Source organism: Rhinoderma darwinii, chromosome 1 (genome assembly GCF_050947455.1).
Source record: "Rhinoderma darwinii isolate aRhiDar2 chromosome 1, aRhiDar2.hap1, whole genome shotgun sequence".
Lineage (NCBI taxonomy): Eukaryota > Metazoa > Chordata > Amphibia > Anura > Rhinodermatidae > Rhinoderma > Rhinoderma darwinii.
Genome location: NC_134687.1, coordinates 115,415,585 through 115,438,881, shown reverse-complemented (window position 1 = coordinate 115,438,881; position 23,297 = coordinate 115,415,585). Strand labels below are relative to the sequence as shown.

General features: G+C 41.2%; 1 protein-coding gene across 1 annotated transcript in view; it reads left to right on the top strand.

Annotated features, from left to right (window-relative positions):
• Positions 1-22,760, top strand: part of FNIP2 (folliculin interacting protein 2) — a 100,556-nt gene extending 77,796 nt beyond the window's left edge. Inside the window, exons 14-18 of the mRNA XM_075860297.1 lie at positions 213-1,461; positions 2,524-2,680; positions 2,880-3,080; positions 3,833-3,948; positions 19,472-22,760. Of these exons, the coding sequence (XP_075716412.1) occupies positions 213-1,461; positions 2,524-2,680; positions 2,880-3,080; positions 3,833-3,948; positions 19,472-19,550 (1,802 nt within the window). The 3' untranslated portion in view covers positions 19,551-22,760. The remainder of the gene's footprint in view (positions 1-212; positions 1,462-2,523; positions 2,681-2,879; positions 3,081-3,832; positions 3,949-19,471) is intronic.
• Positions 22,761-23,297: the final 537 nt, after the last annotated feature.

Sequence of the window (23,297 nt, the reverse complement as noted above, 5' to 3'; positions counted from 1 at the left end):
CCTTTCTATTTCATTGTATAAAGCCTTCTTGTTAAATATAAAAGAGAAGCTGAATTTTACGATTCTACCTTTCTTTTTGTCCTCAAAAAAGTTGTTCAAATGTATTTATAGCGGGATTATTTATATATACAAAATTCTAGATTTTCTTTATAAACGTTATTTGTTTGTTTTTTACCCCATCTCTCGCTCTCTCTCTCTCTCTCTCCTCTCAGGTGATCTATATGGGGCTATTGGATCCCCTGTCCGAATGACTCGAACTGTTGTTGTAGGAAAGCGTAAAGATTTGGTCCAGCGCATTTTGTACGTCCTTACCTATTTCATCCGTTGCTCAGAACTTCAGGAGAACCAACTGGTGCACAGCAGAGTCTTAAAGAAGGGGGAACATGTGGTACAGGGCAGTAATGTCACAACATCACTTGAGAAGGGTGAGGTGGAAGACTCTGACTACGTGATCATAACACTGAACAATGAATCTGCCCTGTTGTCTCCTTCAGTGCCCTGTAATTTAGATGTTGCCTCGCCACAAAATGGTAATGGTCTTGAACACTCTGACATTTCAATAACTACAGAAAATAAAAGTGATGACTGCTTCCAATCAGACCAGGGACCTGTTGGATGTTCTACTAGCAGTGGCGCTATTTTCGGTAATGGAAGTTCTTGTAAAGAAACTATAACATTGGTTAAAGAAGCCAAAGTAGAGACTTTGGTTTCAGTCACAAGAATGCCAGCTTACAACCTAGAAGATGTATTTACCTCGGATTCTCTAACATCTCATGCTAAAAGCCACCACTCTGCTAGCAAATATGACAAGAAAGCCAGCTCTGAAGTGCAACTGTCTGACTGGGCAAAAGAAGTACTTCGCGCAGACCGGAAAGAGGATAAATCGCTGGAAAAAGTAATCCTCAGAATGGGCTGTACCCCATTATCTGACACTGATCTGGAGACTTGCAGAACAGAACTCTACGAGAATGTCAAGTCCCTACACTGCAAGTCAGAGCAGTCAAGTGTGCCCACAAATTATTCACTCGCTGCTCAGAGGAGGATGATGCATTCACGCATCCCCTCCTGTGATGGAGGGTCAAGTTTGTTTGAGTATTTTGTGGAGGGTAACCGCATTGAAACGAATACAGCAGAAGCCCTTCCTTGTCATTCACCATTATCAGAAAAATGTTTTGTTTCTAATAGCGTAGCAGATAATCCTACAGAGGAAAGAACTTGTAAGAACGACCTGATAGATAGTATTCAGACTCGTATACGCCCTTCTCCGATACCTTCCCAAAGTATCCCCTGTGGGGATCCACACCATAAGACTGGAGGCAAGCTGGAGAGAAACATTTCAAGGAACAAAAGTTATGACAGTGCCCTGGGCCACAGTGACGAGAATCTCCATACCGGTCACACCCATTCAGAAAATTGGAACCACAACAGTCCCCATGCAGAAGTAGAACTTCCACTGCCTAGGTAAGACTTCGCTTACAGCCAAGCATCACGAAAGCTAGCTAGATATAGTTGATTTATTAATTTTTGTTACGTTTTATATTTACAACTTCAAAGAAAGCAGCAGTGTTTAAGATTATTATAATTTTCTCAATATACGTTTGATGCTTTTCTTTACTAAAGAGCGCTGATCCTCTGCTCTCCCACCCAACACTCTATACTTGAAGAGGCTCTGTCACCAGATTATAAGTGTCCTATCTCCTACATAATCTGATCGGCGCTGTAATGTAGATAACAGCAGTGTTTTTTATTTATGCAATTTTAGATTTATTCTACTTCGTTTCTCAATGACCAACTGGGCGTGTTTTTACTTTTGACCATCTGGGAGTTGTACAGAAGAGTGTATGACACTGACCAATCAGCGTCATACACTTCTCATTGTTCCAGCCCATTGTTAGTGTGATTGTGCAGTGAAAGAAGCTGGGCTGGAACAATGAGAAGTGTATGACGCTGATTGGTCAGTGTCATACACTCCTCTGTACAACGCCCAGTTGGTAAAAAGTAAAAACACGCCCAGTTGGGCATTCAGAAACTAATTAGCATAAATCTAAAATTGCACATAACTTGCTAAAAGATCGTTTTTCAAAATAAAAACCACTGCTGTTATCTACATTACAGCGCCGATCACATTATGTAGGAGATAGGGCACTTATCTGGTGACAGAGCCTCTTTAAAGGAAAACTTCAGCCAAAACTGATAATCTTCTTCGTGCAGTGCATGACCGATATTTAGTGTTTGAGTCACTCGCTGCCCCCACAGGCCCTGCATGAGGGAGAACAGTGTATCCGTTAAACATCTCTGCATGCCATTTACTACAATCAACGTCTGATCCAAACCATATGCAGTTGTTTACCGTTACTCTTGACCAATATTGGCTCTTCTCACACTGGTGCCATGACTTCTGTTATTGTAGGAGCCGGTATGGATCGATTATGTAATGGCACCTGATGGATTACTTATACGTATTTATGTGTGTGTGTATTATATATACAATGGATTTTTTTTATTTTTTTTATCCCCTCTTAGGTCTGATGTCATCAGTAGCCCAAGTGTTAAAAACTTTGGGAGGTCTCTGTATGGTGGTTACTGCTCTACATATATGCCTGATATGGTGCTTCATGGGATTGCAAGTGCTGAAAAGCTGAAGCCATGCTTGGTGGCCAGCCTGGCTCATTCAACCCATGTATGTTGACATTGTTCCAGGGAGCAAGGATATAGTGGTTATTTTATTAAGATGACCAACATAACTTTAAAAAAAAATATTTATATGTAGCCTGCATTTAGTTAATTTGAGGGGTTCTATGCCTTTATTAAATAAGAATTACCATGTTGTGCATGTATTAAGTAAAATGTATTGTTTTTTTGTTTTTTTTTGGTTCTAGCACCCTGTCCTCGATGAGCCTTTAGCAGAAGCTGTGTGCATAGTGGCAGACACTGAAAAATGCAGCGTCCAAGTTGTTGGCAGCCAGAAGACTACAATAGACAGCATGAAGCTTGGTACAGAAGTATTGGTGTCCAGTCAAGTGTGCACTTTGCTTCAATCTGTTTTACAGCTTCATAAGCTGAAATTACCCCCGGTGTTTGTAAGTACTCATCTGGTACAGAAGCTAATAGATGCGGATAAGGGTTCCTGTGTACTTTTAGGGTTTTTGTGTTGCTGTCTCAGTCATAGATCCCTATTTTTATGGGTTCTAAACAGTCACTGCTTCATCAAGAAATGACTTGAAGTCCTATATCAATACTGTTTGTAAGTAAGAGCTACAGGAGTACACTTTTTATTTTATTTTTCCCTGACAAATTGGAAAGCTCCATTAAATTTAAGAACATAAAGCCTCTTCATCAAGCTAGTGTTCAGTACTTCCAATATTCAAAGTACCTTTTTAAGACAAGTTTGTTTTATTGTATTGGCTGTACTGAGGGCAGAATAAAACACTATTTATTTTTTCTTACAATTAGCTGTTTCAAATTTTTACTTGGTTAGGGTTCTGCAGCCTACATGTCTTTTTTACATAGCAGGCTGCAGAATGCCGTTTACAGTCAAAACTGTCACACTTTTTTCTGACGGCTTGTTCTTTAGCCCCTCTCTCTCCTCTTCTGAATGGTCTAAGCTGATTTATGACCGAATCAGTTAAATTTTCAGCTTGGAAAATAATTGTTTTTTTGGCTTTTCCTACATGTAGAGCCGGCATTGTAGGTCTCCTTTTTTATTTTGATGCCTAGTTATATATGTGGGATAAATTATTGTACATAATGATTAAGAGGTCCTTTTTATATATAATTTCTTATTTATTTTTTTTTGTTAATGGTAAACAACATTTTCTTGTACCCTATATAGTGTTTGATGCATCTGGAGGACAAATTACAAGAGTTGTATTTCAAAAGTAAAATGCTGTCGGAGTACCTAAGAGGACACACCAGAGTCCACGTGAAAGAGCTTGGAGTTGTGTTAGGGTTAGTATTTCCATTTCTGATAGTCTGACTATAGACAATGGTTAGTTAAGCGGTTGAAAAAAGACACGTTCAACCAAGGGATGGGAAAGGGAAGCTAAACATTTCTACACATAGGAGCTAATATTTTTTTCTAGGAAATGATCTAACCCTTTCTTAAAGCCATCTACTGTCCCTGCTGTGACCAGCTCCTGCGGTAGACTTTTCCATAGATTCACAGTTCTCACAGTAAAGAAGGCTTGTCGCCTCTGCAGGTTGAACCTTTTTTTGTCCAGACGAAGGGAGTGCCCCCTTGTTTTTTGAGGGGGTTTTACATGGAACAGGATTTCACCATATTTTTTGTATGTGCCATTACTATATTTATATAAATTAATAATGTCCCCTCTTAGTCGTCTTTTTTCAAGGCTAAATAGGTTTAATTCTTTTAATCTTTTCTCATAACTTAGAAAAAATACAAAGAAGAGCAACGAAGCTAATAAGGGGCATGGAGTATCTAACTCCAGGGCATCCTTTCTATGAATTGGAGCCCAGAACTGAACTGCATATTCTAGATGAGGCCTCACTAATGCTTTGTAAAGTGGCAATATTACATCCCTGTCCCGCGAGTCCATGCCTCTTTTAATACACGACAATATCCTGCTGGCCTTGCAGCTGATTGACACTGCATGCTGTTATTTTGTTTATGATTTACAAGTACACCCAGATCCTTCTCAACAAGTGACTCCCCCTGTGTAGCTCCCCTAGGACATCCATAACTTTACATTTATCTACATTAAACTTCATTTTCCAACTGTATGCCCAAACACTCAGTTTGTTTAAATCAGCTTGCAATTCACGAATATCTTCCAAAGACTGAACTATATTACATAGCTTGGTGTCATCTGCAAAAATAGAAATAGTGCTAATAATCCCATCCTCTATATCATTAATAAATAAGTTGAATAATTTCATCGTGTGGGAAAAATAACATTTACGTTTTATAGTTGGGGTCGTTACGAACGCGGTGATACCAGATATGTGTACTTTTTTTAACGTGTTCATTTTTTTCCTATAATGAAAGACTTGTTATAGGGAAAAAATGCAGTGTTTGTTTATGTAACTTCTAACTTTTATTAAAACATTTTTATTACTTTTTTCACTTGTCCCCACTAGGGGACACTTAGACTTGCAGCTCTGATCTCTGCTGGAATACATTGAATAACCCTGTGGTACGCCACATATAACTGGGGACCATTCAGAGTAGGAATCATTGACCACAACTCTCTGGATACGGTCCTTGAGCCAATTCTCAATTCAATTACAAACTATACTTTCTAAACCTATAGTCCTTAATTTACTCATTAGACGTCTATGAGGGACCGTGTCAAGTGCCTTTGCAAAGTCCAAAAACACTATATCCACAGCGGCCCCTCTGTCTAGGCTTCTGCTCACCTCTTCTTCTGTCCTTAGTGAAACCGTGCTGACTGTCACTTATAATACTAATTTTTTTGTCATATCATGTATATAGCCCCTCAAACGTTTTCCCCACGATGGAAGTTAAGCTTACTGGTCTATAATTACCCGGGGGTCCTAGAGGCCTTTTTGAAAATAGCCACCACATTTCCCCTCCGCCGGTCCCTTGGCACTAAACCAGTCACTAGAGAATCTCTGAATATTATGAAGACTGGTACTGAAATAACTGAACTAAGCTCTTTAACCTCTTCCCGCGCTGCTCCGCAATAGTACGTCCTGAAGAGGAGTTAGTTCCCGCATCAGGACGTACAGTTGCGAAGTAGCTCCCGGCGCACACTGTCCTAATGGACAGTGTTCGGGAATCGGGAGGTCAGCTGTCCCCGACAGCTGACACTCCAGCCTTGCCGGTCAGCGGACCATCGCCGCTGATTTCGGCAATTAACCCCATAAATGCGGCGACAGATTGCCGTCGCCGCATTTAAGTGGTTTGAAGCACATCGGCAGCCCCCACGAAGTGATCGTGGGGGCTACCGATGCTTGTCGTGGCAATCGGAGGTCAGACAATGACCTCCGGGTTGCCATGTACAGAAACCTCGGAGGAGCAGCCTCCAGCCGGTCCTCCGAGGCTTCCTGTCAGTGTGACTGTCACGTCACAATGACAGTTGGAATGCATTACACTACGTGTGTAGTGTAATGTATTCCAGCAGAGATCAGAGATGCAAGTCTAAGTGTCCCCTAGTGGGACAAGTGAAAAAAGTAATAAAAATGTTTTAATAAAAGTTAGAAGTTACATAAACAAACACTGCATTTTTTCCCTATAATAAGTCTCATTATAGGAAAAAAATGAACACGTTAAAAAAAAAAAGTACAAATATTTGGTATCACCGCGTTCGTAATGACCCCAACTATAAAACTGTAATGTTTTTCCCGCATGATGAACACCCCCAAACAAATAAATAAAAAACGACCCCAGAATCGCTATTTTTTTTGGTCACCACCCCTCCCAAAATAGAGAATAAAAAGTGATCAAAAAGTCGCATGTACCCGAAAATAGTACCGATAAAAACTACAACCTGTCCCGCAAAAAAACAAGCCCTTACACAGCTGTTTTGACTGAAAAATAAAAGTTACGGCTCAGAATATGGTGACACAGAAAAGAAATTATTTTATAAAAAAGTTATTTTATTGCGCAAACGCTGCAAAAATAAAAAAACCCTATAAACATATGGTATCACCGTAATCGTATCGACCCGCAGAATAAAGTAAAATTGTCATTTATAGTGCAAGGTGAACGCTGTAAAAAATAAACTAAAAAACATTGTCAGAATTGCTTGTTTTTGGTCACCCGGCTAGCAAAAAATTTTAATAACAAGTGATCAAAAAAATCGCATGTACCCCAAAATGGTACCAATGAAAACTACAGATTGTCCCGCAATAAATAAGCCCTCACACGGCTCCGGTGGTGAAAAAATAAAAAAGTTCTGGCTCTCCGAATATGGCGATGCAAAATGTGCAGTGTTTTCTAAAAGCGGGTAACACCATTTATCAGTGCGACACCAGCCACACATCTATAAATTATTATTTATTTGCTGCATTATTATACCCTCTTATTATGCCCTGATGTACCCGCACATATTACATATACCCTGATGTTCTCCGCACAGATTACATATGCCCCCACATTATAAACTGAAATACCAGCGAAACTCAAAACTGAAAAACTACCAAGCAAAATCTGCGCTCCAAAAGCAAAATGGTGTCCCTCCCTTCTGAGCCCTGCAGCGTGCCCAAACAGCAGTTTGTGCCCACATATATGGCATCGCCATACCCGAGAGAACCCGCTTAACGTTTTATGAGGTATTTGTCTTAAGTGGCACAAACTGGGCACAACATATTATGCACTAAAATGGCATATCAGTGGAAAATTGCAATATTCACACCATCCGCTGTGCATTAACCCCTTTGACTTAATAGCACGTCATGGTGCGAGGGTTGATGTATGGAGCGGGCTCACGTGCTAAAGCCCGCTCCATACGCTACTGGTGTCGGCTGTGTATTACAGCTGACACCCGGGACTAACGGACAGGAACAGCGATCGCGCTGTGAGGCTGGGTTCACACGACCATGTTACGTCCGTAATGTACGGAACGTATTTCGGCAGGAAGACCCGGAACGAACACAGTGCAGGGAGCCGGGCTCCTAGCATCATAGTGATGTACGATGCTAGGAGTCCCTGCCTCGCTGCAGGACAACTGTCCCGTACTGTAATCATGTTTTCAGTACGCGACAGTTGTCCTGCAGAGGCAGGGACTCCTAGCGTCGTACATCACTGATGCTAGGAGCCCGTCTCCCTGCACTGTGTTCGGTCCGGGTCTTCCGGCCGAAATACGTTCCGTACATTACGGACGTAACATGGTCGTGTGAACCCAGCCTTACAGGAGTCTGTAAAAATAACAATATACTGCAATACATTAGTATTGCAGCATATTGTACCCATGATCCAATGATCGCTGGTAAAAGTCCCCTAAGGGGACTAATAAAATATGTAGAAGAATTAAAGTTATTAGTAGTGAGAAAGAAAGCAAGAAAAAAGTTTAAAGTTAAAAAAAAACTTTTCCCATTTATCTTCTAAAGTAATGTAAAAAAATAAACAGAATTGATATCGCTACGTCCGTATAAGGCCGAACTATTACAATATACCATTATTTAAAGAGGCTCTGTCACCAGATTATAAATGCCCTATCTCCTACATAATCTGATCGGCGCTGTAATGTAGATAACAGCAGTGGTTTTTATTTTGAAAAACGATCATTTTTGAGCAAGTTATGAGCTAGTTTAGATTTATGCTAATGACTCTCAATGGACAACTCGGCGTGTTTTTTTACTTTTTACCAACTGGGCGTTGTACAGGGGAGTGTATGAGGCTGACCAATCAGTGATCAATCAGCGTCATACACTTCTCATTGTTCCCGCCCAGCTTCTTTCACTGCATAATCACACTGTGCTGTGGAACATGCTGGGCTGGAACAATGAGAAGTGTAGGAGACTGATTAGTCACTGATTGGTCAGCCTCATACACTTCTCTGTACAACACCCAGTTGGTAAAAAGTAAAAAAACACCCAGTTGTCCATTGAGTCATTAGCATAAATCTAAACTAGCTCATAACTTGCTCAAAAATAATCGTTTTTCAAAATAAAAACCACTGCCGTTATCTACATTACAGCGCCGATCAGACTATGTAGGGGATAGTCAAGTTATAATCTGGTGACCGAGCCTCTTTAACTCGCACGGTGAACACCGTAAAAAACGTAAATAATTTCAATAGAAACTACAATTCCTCCCGCAAGAAATAAGCTCTCACACCACTCGACTGACAGAAAAAGAAAAAAGTTATGGCTCTTGGAAGGTGGGTAGTGAAAAACAAAAATAAGAATGCAAAAAATGGATCAGTACTGAAAGGGTTAATTCATTTCTAATGGAAAAAAATAAATGTATAACCACATGTGGGGTATTTCTGTACCCGGAGAAATTACTTTACAATAATTGGTTGTTTATTTCTCCTTTATCCCTTGTGAAAATGAGAAAATTAAACGTTTTAGTGGAAAAAAATTGTGATATTAATTTTCTCCGCCTAATTCTAATAAATTCTGCAAAAGACCCATGGAGTCTAAATGCTCACTATACCCCTAGAAAAATTCCTTGAGGGGTGTTTCCAAAATGGGGTAACTTGGGGGGCTTCCACTGTTTTGGTCCCTCCAGGGAGTTGCAAAAGTGGCATGGCACCGAAAAACAATCCAGCAAAATCCGTGCTCCAAAATCCAAATGGCGCTCCTTCCCTTCTCAGCCTTGCTGTGGGTCCAATCAGCAGTTTATTACCACATATGGGATATTGCCGTAATCGGGAGACATTGCTTTACATATGTTGGGGTGCATTTTCAGAAAAAAAAGTAGATTTTAATTTTTACAGACTAATTCGAATAAATTTAGCGAAAAACCTGTGCGGTCAAAATGCTAACCATACACCTAGATAAATTCCTTGAGGGGTGTAGTTTCCAAAATGGCTTCACTTTTGAGGTGTTTCCACTGTTTTGGCACCACAAGACCTCTTCAAACCTGACAAGGTGCCTAAATTATATTCTAAAAAAAAGGAGGCCCAAAATCCACTGGGTGCTCCTTTGCTTCGGAGGCCGGTGCTTCAGTCCATTATTACACTAGGGCCACGTGGGATATTTCTAAACTGCAGAATCTGGGCAATAAATATTGAGTTGTATTTCTTTTGTTAAACCCTTCTGTGTTAGGGTATGTTCACACACACTATTTACGGATGTAATTCGGGCGTTTTAGCCCCGAATTACGTCCGAAAATGCGCCTCAATAGCGTCGGCAAACATCTGCCCATTCATTTGAATGGGTCTTACGATGTTCTGTTAAGACGGTCATTTTTTTTTTACGCCCCGCTGTCAAAAGGCGGGGCGTAAAAATGACGCCCGCGTCAAAGAAGTGTCATGTCACTTCAGACGTAAATGGAGCAGTTTTCCATGGACTCCATGGAAAACCAGCTCCAGTTACGTCCGTATTGGACGCGGCGTTCAAGCGCCTGCACATGCCGTTACGGCTGAAATGACGGGGCTGTTTTCTCCTGAAAACAGCCCCGTAATTTCGGCCGTTACGGACGCTGTAGTGTGAACATACCCTTACACAAAAAAATGTATTAGAAATGAATTTCAGCGAAAAAAATTCAATTTGTAAATTTCACCTCTACTTTGCTTTAATTCCTGTGAAATGCCTAAAGGGTTAAAACACTTTTTGAATTCAGATTCGAATACCTTGAGGGGTGCAGTTTTCAAAATGGGGTGACTTCTGGGCATTTTCTGATATATAAGGCCTTCCAAGCCACCTCAGAACTGAACTGGCCCCTATACAACTGAACTGGCCCCTATACAACTGAACTGGCCCCTATACAACTGAACTGGCCCCTATACAACTGAACTGGCCCCTATACAACTGAACTGGCCCCTATACAACTGAACTGGCCCCTATACAACTGAACTGGCCCCTATACAACTGAACTGGCCCCTATACAACTGAACTGGCCCCTATACAACTGAACTGGCCCCTATACAACTGAACTGGCCCCTATACAACTGAACTGGCCCCTATACAACTGAACTGGCCCCTATACAACTGAACTGGCCCCTATACAACTGAACTGGCCCCTATACAACTGAACTGGCCCCTATACAACTGAACTGGCCCCTATACAACTGAACTGGCCCCTATACAACTGAACTGGCCCCTATACAACTGAACTGGCCCCTATACAACTGAACTGGCCCCTATACAACTGAACTGGCCCCTGAAAAAATAGCCTTTTGAAATTTTCTTTAAAATATGAGAAATTGCTGCTAAAGTTCGAAGCCTTGTAACGTCCTAGAAAAATAAAAGGACGTTCAAAAAACTATGCAAACAAAGTAGACATCTGGAAAATGTTAACTAGTAACTATTTTGTGTGGTATTACTATCTGTTTTACAAGTAGATACGTTTAAAATTAGAAAAATGCAAATTTTTTCTAAATTGTGGTGGTTTTCAGAAATAAATACCAAAATTATCGACAATTTTTTTCACTAACATAAAGTACAACATGTCACGAGAAAACAATCTCAGAAGCATTTTGACCCAACAGATTTTTTTGCTGAATTTATTTGAATTGGTCTGTGAAAATGGAAATGTACTTTTCTATATTTTTCCAGAAAAAAAAAAAATTCACATTTTTGCAAGGAATAAAGGAGAGAAAGCACCCCAACATTTGTAAAGCAATTTCTCCTGATTACAGGAATACCACATATGTAAACTCCTGTTTGGACCCACGGCAGGACTCCGGAGTGAAGGAGTGCCATTTGGATTTTGCAGTGCAGATTTTGCTAAATTGGTTTCTGGGAGCCATGTCGCATTTGCAGAGCCCCTGAAGTACTAGTACAGTAGAAATTTCCCAGGTGTGATCCCATTTTGGAGACCCCTCAAAGAATTAAATTCGAGATGAAGTGAGCATTTTGATCCCTCAGGTGTTTTATAGATTTTATTAGAATCGGGATGTGAAAATGAAGAATGGAAAATTTCCCCAATAATATGTAGTTTTAGCATTTCCACAAGGAATACAGGAGAAAAGGAATCCCAAAATTTGTTACACTTCCACCTGAGTAAGAAATACCCCATATGTGGTTGGAAACAGCTATTTGGAAACACTGCAAGGGTATAAAGGGAAAAAGCGCAATTTCGTTTTTGAAGTGGAGAATTATAGAGAATTGTTTTGACGCCATGTTGCATTGTGCTGAGGTACCAGTACAGTGAAAAATCCAGAGAAGTGACCCCATTTTGGAAACTACACCCCTTTAAGGAATTTTATCATGAGGTATAGTGAGCATTTTAACCTCACAGGTTTTGCAGAAATTAGTGCACTGTGGAAGTTGCCGTTTGAAAATTTCCATTTCCCACATATGCTATTTTAATGCCCAATGTCTTGTGCCACTGGAGACACACACCCCATAAATTAAGTGGGTTCTCCAGAGTAAAGTTATACCTCATATGTGGTCATTTTGGCACACTGCCGGGCCTAGAAGGAGCGCCGTTTGGCTTTTGGGGAGCACATTTTGCTTGGTAGTAGTTTTGTTTAGTGTTTTACTGGTGTTTCAGTTTATAATGTGGAGGCATATGTAATCTATGAGGAGTAAATCAGGGTACGTGTAAGCTGGGCGGAGTACATCGGGGTACGTGTAAGCTGGGCGGAGTACATCGGGGTACGTGTAAGCTGGGCGGAGTACATCGGGGTACGTGTAAGCTGGGCGGAGTACATCGGGGTACGTGTAAGCTGGGCGGAGTACATCGGGGTACGTGTAAGCTGGGCGGAGTACATCGGGGTACGTGTAAGCTGGGCGGAGTACATCGGGGTACGTGTAAGCTGGGCGGAGTACATCGGGGTACGTGTAAGCTGGGCGGAGTACATCGGGGTACGTGTAAGCTGGGCGGAGTACATCGGGGTACGTGTAAGCTGGGCGGAGTACATCGGGGTCATAATAGGATGCTCTAATAATGGGGTAAATTAATAATAAAATGATCCATGAATAGTGACATCCGCTTTGAACCAATCCTTTGTGCACAGGCCAGATTTTTGGGTGCAGGAGTCTCACTTCTAAAGGGTGTCCTTGGGATTGTACAAAATCTTTGACTTCTGCACTAGCCCCATGTGTAGCACGGACCCCAAAATGTCAGGTACCGCTGCATTTACAGAGTCTACCAGTGGGGGCTGCAAATGATCACGTGGAGTTTTTGTCCTGTATTGCCCTTTTTACAGAAGGTGTAAGCCATGTGGGGTTTAATTTTAGTCGTTTATACTTTGTTACCTATAGGAATAAATTTTGCACTATAATTACCCAAAGTATATTTGAAAATCTCCCATTTATCATTTGTACCATTATTTGACATTAGTTCTTCCCAGTCTATATCCTGAATTGCATCCCTCAACCTGGGCAAATTGGCCTTCTTAAAATTAAGTGTTTTTGCCCTCCCAGCCGGTGTTTTTTACAGTATAGGTAAAATGTAACTATATTGTGATCACTTTTACCAAGGTTTTCACGAACATTGATATTCCCAACAAGCTCTGCATTATTAGAAATGACCAGATCCAACAGAGCTTCACCTCTAGTCGGGTCTTCCACAAACTGGCCTATAAAATTTTCCTACAACAGGTTGAGGAAATTTCTCCCCTTTGCAGTTGAAGCTGAACCATGACACCAATTAATATCCCGGTAATTAAAATCTCCCATTATTACTACAGTACCCGCCTGTGCAGCCCGCTCCATCTGTTTATATAGCGGACCTTCCATCTCCTCAGTTATATTGGGGGGTCTATAGATTACACCAAAAGTAATTTTTGCAGTGTTTACCTCCCTTTCTAGTTCAACCTACAAGGTTTCAATCTCCTCACAATCTTCACCCACTATTGTCTCTTTCACACTCGCCTTCATATCACTTCTCACATACAGACATACGCCACCGCCTTTCCTATTTGTCCTGTCTTTCCAAAACAGTGTAAAACCCTGTAAACTTACAGCCCAGCCATGTGAAGAGTCTAGCCATGTTTCAGCAACACCAACTATATCTATATTTTCTTCCAGTATCAAGGTCTCCAGCTCCCCCATTTTGCTTGCTAGACTTCTGGGATTTGTGAACATATCCTTTAAAGAGGCTCTGTCACCAGATTCTCAAATCCCTATCTCCTATTGCATGTGATCGGCGCTGCAATGTAGTTAACAGTAACGTTTTTTTGTTTTTTTTTAAAAAACGTTCATTTTTGGCCAAGTTATGAGCTATTTTATATATATATATATATATATATATATATATATATATATATATACAAATGAGGTTTGAAATGGACAACTGGGCGTTTTTTTTTTTCGTTATGTCCAACTGGGCGTGTATTGTGTTTTTAACTGGGCGTGTTTACGTGTATGACGCTGACCAGTCAGCGTCATACACTCCTCTCCATTCATTTACACAGCAGCGATGTGCAGCCACATAAACCGAGATTAACGTTAATCAAGTGTCCTGATAATGAATACACATGAAATCCAGCCTGGACGTCATGTGTATTCAGAATCCTGACACTTCTGAATCTTTTCTTTGAGATTTCTAGCAAGGGAAACGAAATCTCGCGAGATTACGAGGTAAACGAGATTTCGTTTCACTTGCTGGAAATATCACAGAAAAGATTCAGAAGTGTCAGGATTCTGAATACACATGACGTCCAGGCTGGATTTCATGTGTATTCATTATCAGGACACTTAATCACGCAGCCGCCATCATTATGACACTCTATTTGGATGTTTGTAAACAGAAAAGCACGTGGTGCTTTTCTGTATTCATTCATCCTTTTCACTGCTGTTGCGCGAATCACGCGCGTCCCATGGAAGTGCTTCCATGCGACATGCAGGGTTTTCACGCACCCATTGACTTAAATGGGTGCGTGATGCGCGAAAAACGCTCAAAGAACGGACATGTCGTGGCTTTTACGCAGCGGACATATACGCTGCGTGAAAATCACGCACCTGTCTGCACGGCCCCATAGACTAATATAGGTGCCTGCGACGCACGTGAAAATCACGTGCGTCGCACGGACATATAACACGCTCGTGTAGATGAGCCCTTAGAATGATGAAAGTGAAGTGAATAACTTTTCAGTTAACCGGTTCACACGCCGTGTATTTGATACGTTTTTTTTTGCACATTTTACGTGCAAAAAACCACATTAAAAAAACGCTTGATTACACTTGATTTTGCATGTTTGGGGGGATTTGTGTGTGTGTGTGTGTGGGGGGGGGGGTGCTCGCCGCTGATTCTTCAAAACAGCTGATAAACGGATATGAAGTATCAGCGGCGCCCGTGCACACTACGCTCTGCCACACACACACACACACACACACACACACACACACACACACACACACACACACACACACACACACACACGGGAAAAGTCTTAAAGGGATCGTCCAGGAAAATATGGCGCCGCACCTGTCCTCAGGTCGTGTGGGGTATTACAGCTCTGTCCTATTCATTTCAATGAAGGTGAACTGCAATACCAGACACAACCTGAGGACAGGTGCGGCGCTGTGTCTCCAATCCGGTCACCCCTTCTGTCCTGAGATGACCTGACAGGGGAGGCGGGTGTCAGAGCCACCCACTGCCATCGCTGCAGACAGAGCCACACAACTACGGCATGAGGGCAGGGCTTGTCCTGAGTGCACGGTCTCTTGCTATGGACAGATTTATAGTCACATGAACCCCGTCTGATGAACCGGTAACCTAGGTCCGATCACATGACAGAGGGAGATCGCCAAAAACCCTGTGCACCCTCAGCCCGTCCATCCAGCCCTTTCCTGGTTATATCTGCTTCTGGGAAAGCTGGGTGACCACCATTACCCCTCCTTCTGGAGTATGTTTGGGGATGTGACTAATGAACCTCTCACACTCCAGTAGGAGGGGTAATGGTGGTCACCCAGCTTTCCCAGACCCCTGAACGGTAAATCTCTCTAGTTGTGCTGAGACTGTTTGGGAATGTGACTAATGAACCTCTCAGTCTCACCACAACTTTCCCTGTACAGTTGCATCATGTGTCCTTCATACAGGTGGGGCGTCCCTAGGGGGGGTTCCCGTCGGGGGGGGGGGGTCGTCTGGGGTCTGTGAGATAGTGGGACAGACAGAGACACACACTTTACCTGCAGTGCAGCTGGTCTTCATGATGGCGCCTGCTGTCTCCCTGCAAACAGCTGCTCTGCTGTGTGACTGACCTGCGTCTGCGCAGTACAGAGCCAAAGAGCAGAAGCAATGGAACGGCTCCCGTTCATTGAGTCCTATGCATTGTAGCTGCCGTATTCCATCTCAGTATGTGTCGTTAATCGACACATATAGAGATGAAAAACAAAATGGCAGCCCCCATAGAGAAGTAAAAGTTAGAAAAAAGTAAAACACAAACACACAAATGTTATTTTAATAGCATACTAAAAGCAATATTATATAAAAAAAAATTTTTTTCGCGACACCCGTCCTTTAACTGCTTTATTATTTAAAAAAAAACAAAACAAAGTTAAAAAGTTACACACATTTGGTATCGCCGCGTCCGTAACGACCCGACTATAAAGTTATTACATAAGTTAACCCGCACGGTGAACGTTGTAAAAAATAAAATAAAAAACCATAGAAGAATTGCTGTTTTCTTTGAATCCAGCCTAAAAAAAAATGTGATAAGTGATCAAAAAGTCGTATCTACTCCAAAATGGTACCAATAAAAACTACAAGTCGTTCCGCAAAAAAAAAAACTCATACAGCTGCATCAGCGAAAAAATAAGTTATGGCTCTTCAAATATGGAGACGAAAAAACGAATTATTTTGAAAGTGTTTTCACTGTGTAAAAGTAGTAAAATACACACCATCTACATAAATTTGGTATAGTTGCAATCGCAACAGCCCGATGAATAAAGTTATTGTGTTATTTATACCACACGGCAAACGGCGTAAATTTAGGATGCAAAAAAAGTGTTACGAAATTGCAGTTTTTCTATTCCCCCCCCCTAAAAAAAAAAGTTTATAAAAGTTAATCAATAAAATCTATGTACCCCAAAATGGTGCTATTAAAAATTACAACTTGTCCTGCAAAAAACAAGACCTTATACAGCAATGTAGACGTAAAAATAAAAAAGCTCTTTGAATGAGACGATGGAAAAACTTAAAAAAATTGCTTGGTCATTAAGGTCTAAAATAGGCTGGTCATTAAGGGGTTAACATTATTTGGGCATTTTTATTTTCATTGCTGTTTTGTAACAAAAGGAACTCCCTATCCTGTTGTCTAGTTCTCTCTCCACAGTCTGTTTCTCTCCCCACCAATATAGTCTCACCTCTCTCTAACCTGACTACCCCTTTATTTTCTACATTGACCTCCCTCCTCAGCCCTAGTTTAAATACTCCACCACCCAAGCTAGAATTCTTTCCCCCAGCACAGCGGACTCCCTTCCATTTAGGTGCAAATCATCTGCAGAATACAATTTGTACCCCAATGAAAAGTCAGCCCAGTGCTCTAGGAACCCAAAGCCTTCTCCTCTTCACCAAGACTTAAGCCATGCATTTAACTCCCTGAGATCCCGCTGTCTTTCCTGTGATGCGCATTGCACAGGCAGTATTCCTGAGAATACAACCTTGGAGGTCCTTCCCTTCAGCTTGTACCCTAGTTCTTTAAAATTATTCTTAAGGCTCCTCCACCTACAATTTATTCTGTCTTTGGTACGTACATGGACCACAACAGTTGGATCATCACCAGCCCCTCCCAGCAATTTGTCCACCCGTTCCACCACATGCCGAACCCTGGCACCAGGGAGACCGCAAACCATTCGGTTGAGGCGGTCTTGGCGTCAAATTATTCCTTCTGTCTTCCTGATAATAGAATCCCCTACAACTATTGAATGTCTTGCCTTACCTGCATTTCAATCACACCGACTACTAGCTGGGCTGTTCTCCCGGCTGTTAGGGAGAGTAGTATCCACTAGGGCTGCCATTTCTGAAACCGACACCCTCGCATCATCACCCAACTTGGCAATTGTGCTTGGAATATCAGAAACATGATTGGCTCTTCTTTGACCCCTTTCTACTGCCCCTAACTACATTAGCCCAGCTACTTGCCTGATCCTGCTGACCCATGTCTTCACCCTCCAGGTCTACCCCACTAACTGCTTGTTCCGTCAGCAGCTTGCTCCACTCAAGATCGTCTATCGCCCTTAGTGTTGCATTTTGCTCCTCCAGATCTCTAATGCGAGCTTCCAGGCGAACAACATGCTCACATCTGACATAGATGTATTCAATCTGGAACTCCGGCTCCAGTCGTGCATACATATGGCAAACTGTGCACTGAAGAAAACCTGCAATCTTGCAAACCATTATCCTAGTTACAAAAAAAACGTGAACAATTGTAAAAGAAAAGAAGAGTACTTACAGGGGCTTTAACTCCTCTTTTTAACTCCACTTGATCTACAAACCACTTGTTTAGCAAGCCAAAACAGAGTCGGGTGCTTTGAAATAGAATAACAGGTTCCTTAAGAGCAGTGGTCTGCAATATGTGGCTCTGTAGGTGTTACAAAACTACAACTTCCAGCATGCTGTTTGTTCTGCTTTAGAATGCCTAACCTCCATAGAGGAGGTATCATTGATTGAGACCCCGCATTCATGAGAATTAAGATGATCCTTTCACATTTGAGGTTCCCTGGGTAGTGCTATTATCGTCCTCACGGAATGACCTTTATAAGGCTGGGTTCACACGAGCACATTAACGTCCGTAATGGACGGACGTATTTCGGCCGGAAGTACCGGACCGAACTCCGTGCAGAGACGGGCTCCTAGCATTATACTTATGTACGATGCTAGGAGTCCCTGCCTCTCCGTGGAACTACTGTCCCGTACTGAAAACATGATTACAGTACGGGACAGTTGTCCTGCAGAGAGGCAGGGACTCCTAGCATCGTATATAACGATGATGCTAGGAGCCCGGCTCCCTGCACTGAGTTCGGTCCGGGACTTCCGGCCGAAATACGTCCGTCCATTACGGACGTTAATGTGCTTGTGTGAACCCAGCCTAACAGTGCAGAGACTATAATGATATAGGCAGACTATCACCTATCCATGGGTTAAATGCTGCAGCGGGAAAAAAAACATTTTAAGGCCAGATTCACACCAACACGTCTGTTTTGCATCCACACAAACGCACAGTTTTTAGTGCTTTGATAACACATGGAACAAACACTGATGGCACACGGAACTGCAGTTTTTCAGATCAGTGTTGGTGCACATTTTTTTTTTTTTTCTCAGTTTCTTTAGCAACTGGTGCGTGAATCGCTGGCCACACATGGATAACGTCTGTGTGCTATCCGTGATTTTCACGCACCTATACACTTAAATGGGCGACGTGGTCCGCAAAACGGACCAGAATAGGATATGCAGTGAGTTTCACGCAAGGGACACACGCTGTGTGAAAAACACGTGTCTGAATAGCCCCATTGAACTGCATGGGTCAGTGTGCTGTCCGTTTTTTTTTAATGTACAGCACACTGACGTATACAATGTTCATTTGAATCAGGCCATATGCTGTATATTCTAGTCATTATGGCCTGCTTCCAAGTATCAGATTTGTGTTTATATACAGTGGTAAACGTATAGAAATATTTATTGATCTAAATTCCTCCCTAAACCAGTAAATTAGCTGATCCAAGCCAGCAATTTTAAGGCTGAGTCTGGATGCAGGACAACAGCTATTTTATGGATATGGCTAGATTTATTGGGGAACGGATGGATAATAGAATCGACAGGGAAAATTGACCATGCCAGTTGTAGTCACGCCAACCCCTGAGAAGGGCAGCCCCTGCATACTTGTTAGAACTGTAATTGGAAATCTTTAGGGGTTGACATTGATATTTTACTATGTGTGTATTGTGTAATTTTCTAACTGGTATTCTTTGTATTCTGTTTCCCATTCAGGATTGAATCAAGTGACTTGCCTTTGTTGGCTGCTGTGGCAAGTACTCATTCTCCTCATGTTGCCCAAATTCTTTTATAAGCTGCATTATGCATTTGGTCATTCCATAAGCTACAGATAAGAAACAAACGTTCAGGAAAAGGGGAGACAGGAAGTGACGCTGCTGTTCTTGTACTGAACTGTATCCCCTTTTATCCTAATGGGGACACTTTTTTTAAAGTTTACATGAAGTGAAGGCATTATGCGATATCCCCAGTGGCCTTTTGTCGCTTCACAGGGAAGAATTTTAGAAATGCCTGAAATTCTAAAACTCTGCAGTGCTGATGTCTGGACAGCGACACCTTCTAATCTACTGAATAGTTCCTGCTTTTCTCCAGTATATTTTATAGTCTTACTGCACTGTGTTGATGACCGGAACATGTAAAGAATTGAGAATGTAAAGCCCTGTTCACATCGCATTCATGATGTTCGTTTAGCATGTACATCGGTAAAGCTCCAAACGTACACGCAAAACATATCCGTAGGTCTCCATTGGCCCGATGGAGGCCAAAAGCTGTTTTTTTTTTAATTTCTTTTTTATTATTTTGAAGATTGGAATAATGTGCCATTTTGTGTGGTATAGATAGATTTGGCCAACCTCCTGAAGTTCTGGAAGTAGTCCCAGCATGTTCTAGTAGATAGGAGAAGGTAAGACATTCTGCAGCCTCTCGGCTAAGGACAAGTTGAGGTCCTGGCATTGAACTAGCTTACCAGTTAGATTGACTTTCCTGACTGACAATTCCATTGTTTCTAAGGCCAAAAAAGACATTATTGCGGATTTAACTGTTTACTGTTCTGTTTCTGATGGAAGAATCTAGCTCACGTTGTAACTGATGAAACCTAGCTTGCCTTGTGTACCAAAATGGTCTATGAAAAAGTGGCCTTGTTGCCACTAGAAATGAAGCCATGTCCAGCTTGAATTCTAAACTGCACTGGAGAAAAGTTGCCGCAGTAGCAAATGGCACTTTTCTCTGGTACATTTTAGGTACTTGAGGCTCAATCTGTTTTTTAATTTCATATTCTGGAATCCACCAAATGAAAATCTGTGACCGCTTGGTGCTGATGTCTTCTGCTTATTTATTTTTATTTTTTGGAAGCTGCTTTTTTCTGCCTTGAGGGGGCGATGTGGTCGTGCTGAAGCCATTAAAGAGTAGAGGTCTTTATTTTAGGATATATTTAAGAAGAACTCGCAAAGCAGCGCTTGTCATGTATACTAACACTGGCATGTGAGCCTACTCTACCTTTTCTGTGCCAATATGCTCACAGGAGGGCACGTGTGGATGTAATTGAATGCTGTGTTAAACAGGATATTTTTAGTTGAAAAAAAGCTGTTACGAAGGTTCTGTCTAGCCGTGACCAATTGGAAGTGTACCATTATTCCAGGCCTTAAAAAGACCATAGCCATACGTGTCTTCCATTGCGGACTGTGTTTCCCTCTATGTATATCATAACATTTTTTGCATGGCACTAGTTATGGGGAACTTTTAAAATAAAATCTACAAGCTTTGGTGTCACAAGCTAGTCTCCAGCTCTAGGGCTCGTTTACATGACTAGATTTGAGGTCTGTGTTGCCTTCCATAGCTTACTTTGTGTGGGGAAAAAATGAGAATTGATCTTGGAAAAGCCTCTTTACCCTAAATGAGAGGTTTTCCTACTTCCCGCTTAATTCTCGCTTTTATAGAAATACTTCAGATATAGCCATGTAAGCGTAGGCGGTGATAACTGCTTATTCATACATTGTATGGTGACAATGGAAGCTTACTGGGTCTCTCAGGCATTTACACTGGAGTTGGAGGTTGACATTCTCCTCATTTGTGGTGTTGGATGTCATGTATGGAAGAGAAAAATCAACATTGAGGAAAATTTTTGAATTCCAAAGAGGGGGGAAGTATATAAACTAATTTAATAATATTGAGGGCTATCACAAAAAAAACGATACAAATAAGGTTTTACAAATGACTATCTAGAATGCTGCCATAGCTATCTGAAAATATAAGGGACATGAGCAATGAGCCTCACATAATTACTGTAGGGCTTGTTTTTTTGGCTGAAAAAGTTGCCGCATCTTCTAGTCTGAGATGGTAGCCAGTGCGTCTTGTAAAAAAAAACAAAATGGTACGTTCAACTGCGATCTTTAACACTTCAACATATTTTTCTCCGCAGGTTTAAACTGCCGTTGTAATAGCACATGGATGGGTTTAATTGACTTTTAACAGTTTTTGCATTTGCGATTTACAAACCATTCAGTAAATTGTGATTGGATTATTTATAGATCTGTTTCCCCGCACACATTCAGTAAGCTTAGTTATTGCAAAATGTATGATCAACTTTTGTTTTCTGACAAATAGCTTAGTAAACTTATGGAGATGCGTTATCCAATTAGAAAAGCTTAATAGTGTTGCCTATAGTAAGTCGGACGCTTTCTAGGCAACAAAAGTCATTATCTGCACTAGTTTCTAGATTTTTATTTTTTAAAGCAAAAACCCTGATTTAAAAGCTTGTAATAAACGATGTAGCAAATTGTTAACATGTCAGGCATTCGTTCTATCAAACGGTCGGAAACTTTTACTGTAATGTAACTTCCTTGTTCATACTTTTATAAATGACCTGTTACCTATGGAGAATAGACGCATGTAGCACAGAAGTCTTGTCCAGAAGCCTCAGTTTTTTTTCCCCAGACCAGTCATAAGTATAAATACATTCGGAAGTCTTATGCAGAAGAATTTGGACAATTCACTCTCCATGATTAGAGAATACACTACTTACCCAGACCTTCGTCACTGTCTTCTCTTCACCTTTCTACCTCAATTGTTATGACTGTGACTTTGTGACGTCTTACTTTTTCTATATATTTAAATGGGAAGTATGGATATTGTGGCAAGATTGTGTTGCAGAATTAAAAGATTTTTTTATTTTTTTTGTGCAAGAAAGGGGATAATACACTACTGTGTGCTTACATGTATGCTAGATTTTATTTTTTGGTTTAGCCCCCAGAAAAAGTTTATAGTATATATTTTTTTTAACTGTGTTTCAGTATTTAAGTAAATTCTGCTTCAACCATGTACGTTTTGATTGAAAATAAATATTGTGGTCATGTGCCACCTAGTAGTAAAAACCGAAGAGCTGCATACAAGTCTTAATCTGTTAGCGCAGTGTTGAAGCTGAAAAAAAGTTGTTTTTTTTCCCTAGTAGTGTTTTTTTCTTATTTTGTTGATGTTGAAGATTAACTCATTAAATATTTCCCTTTTTAAAGGTGTCTCTTTGGCAATATAGTTCCTCTGAATAAACTTAAAGTTTTATTTATGGAGTACACACAATCTAAACCATTCATAAATTGCTCATATGCATCTGGGTCGCCTGCACACTTTCTGCACTAGTTAAGTTGTCCGTTGAAATTGGGAAATATTTGTTTTTAAACTACTGTTGTATCATATGTAATATATTTTAATTGGAATTTGGTGCAATAAACGTTTGAATATAAATTGTTTGGGATGTGTCTTTGTTTTCCAATATAAGTGGATTGTATTTTTGAAATTGCGCCTTAGCACACGGACGAGAATCAATCTAGTCTGAATGAGCTCTGTGTGTTGAAACTGCACACCGCCCCATTGATTCCAGTAAAATGAAAGATGCCGTGACGGAACCAGCTAAAGTCATTGGGTGCTGTTGGTCCGTCCTGCAACGGATCCAGCGTTTCCGGGTTTTTCGTTCTGCTTCTATGACTGAGCAGAACAGGAAAAAAAAGGATGCAGATGTGAACAAAGCCTAAAACTGAGACCAACCGACACT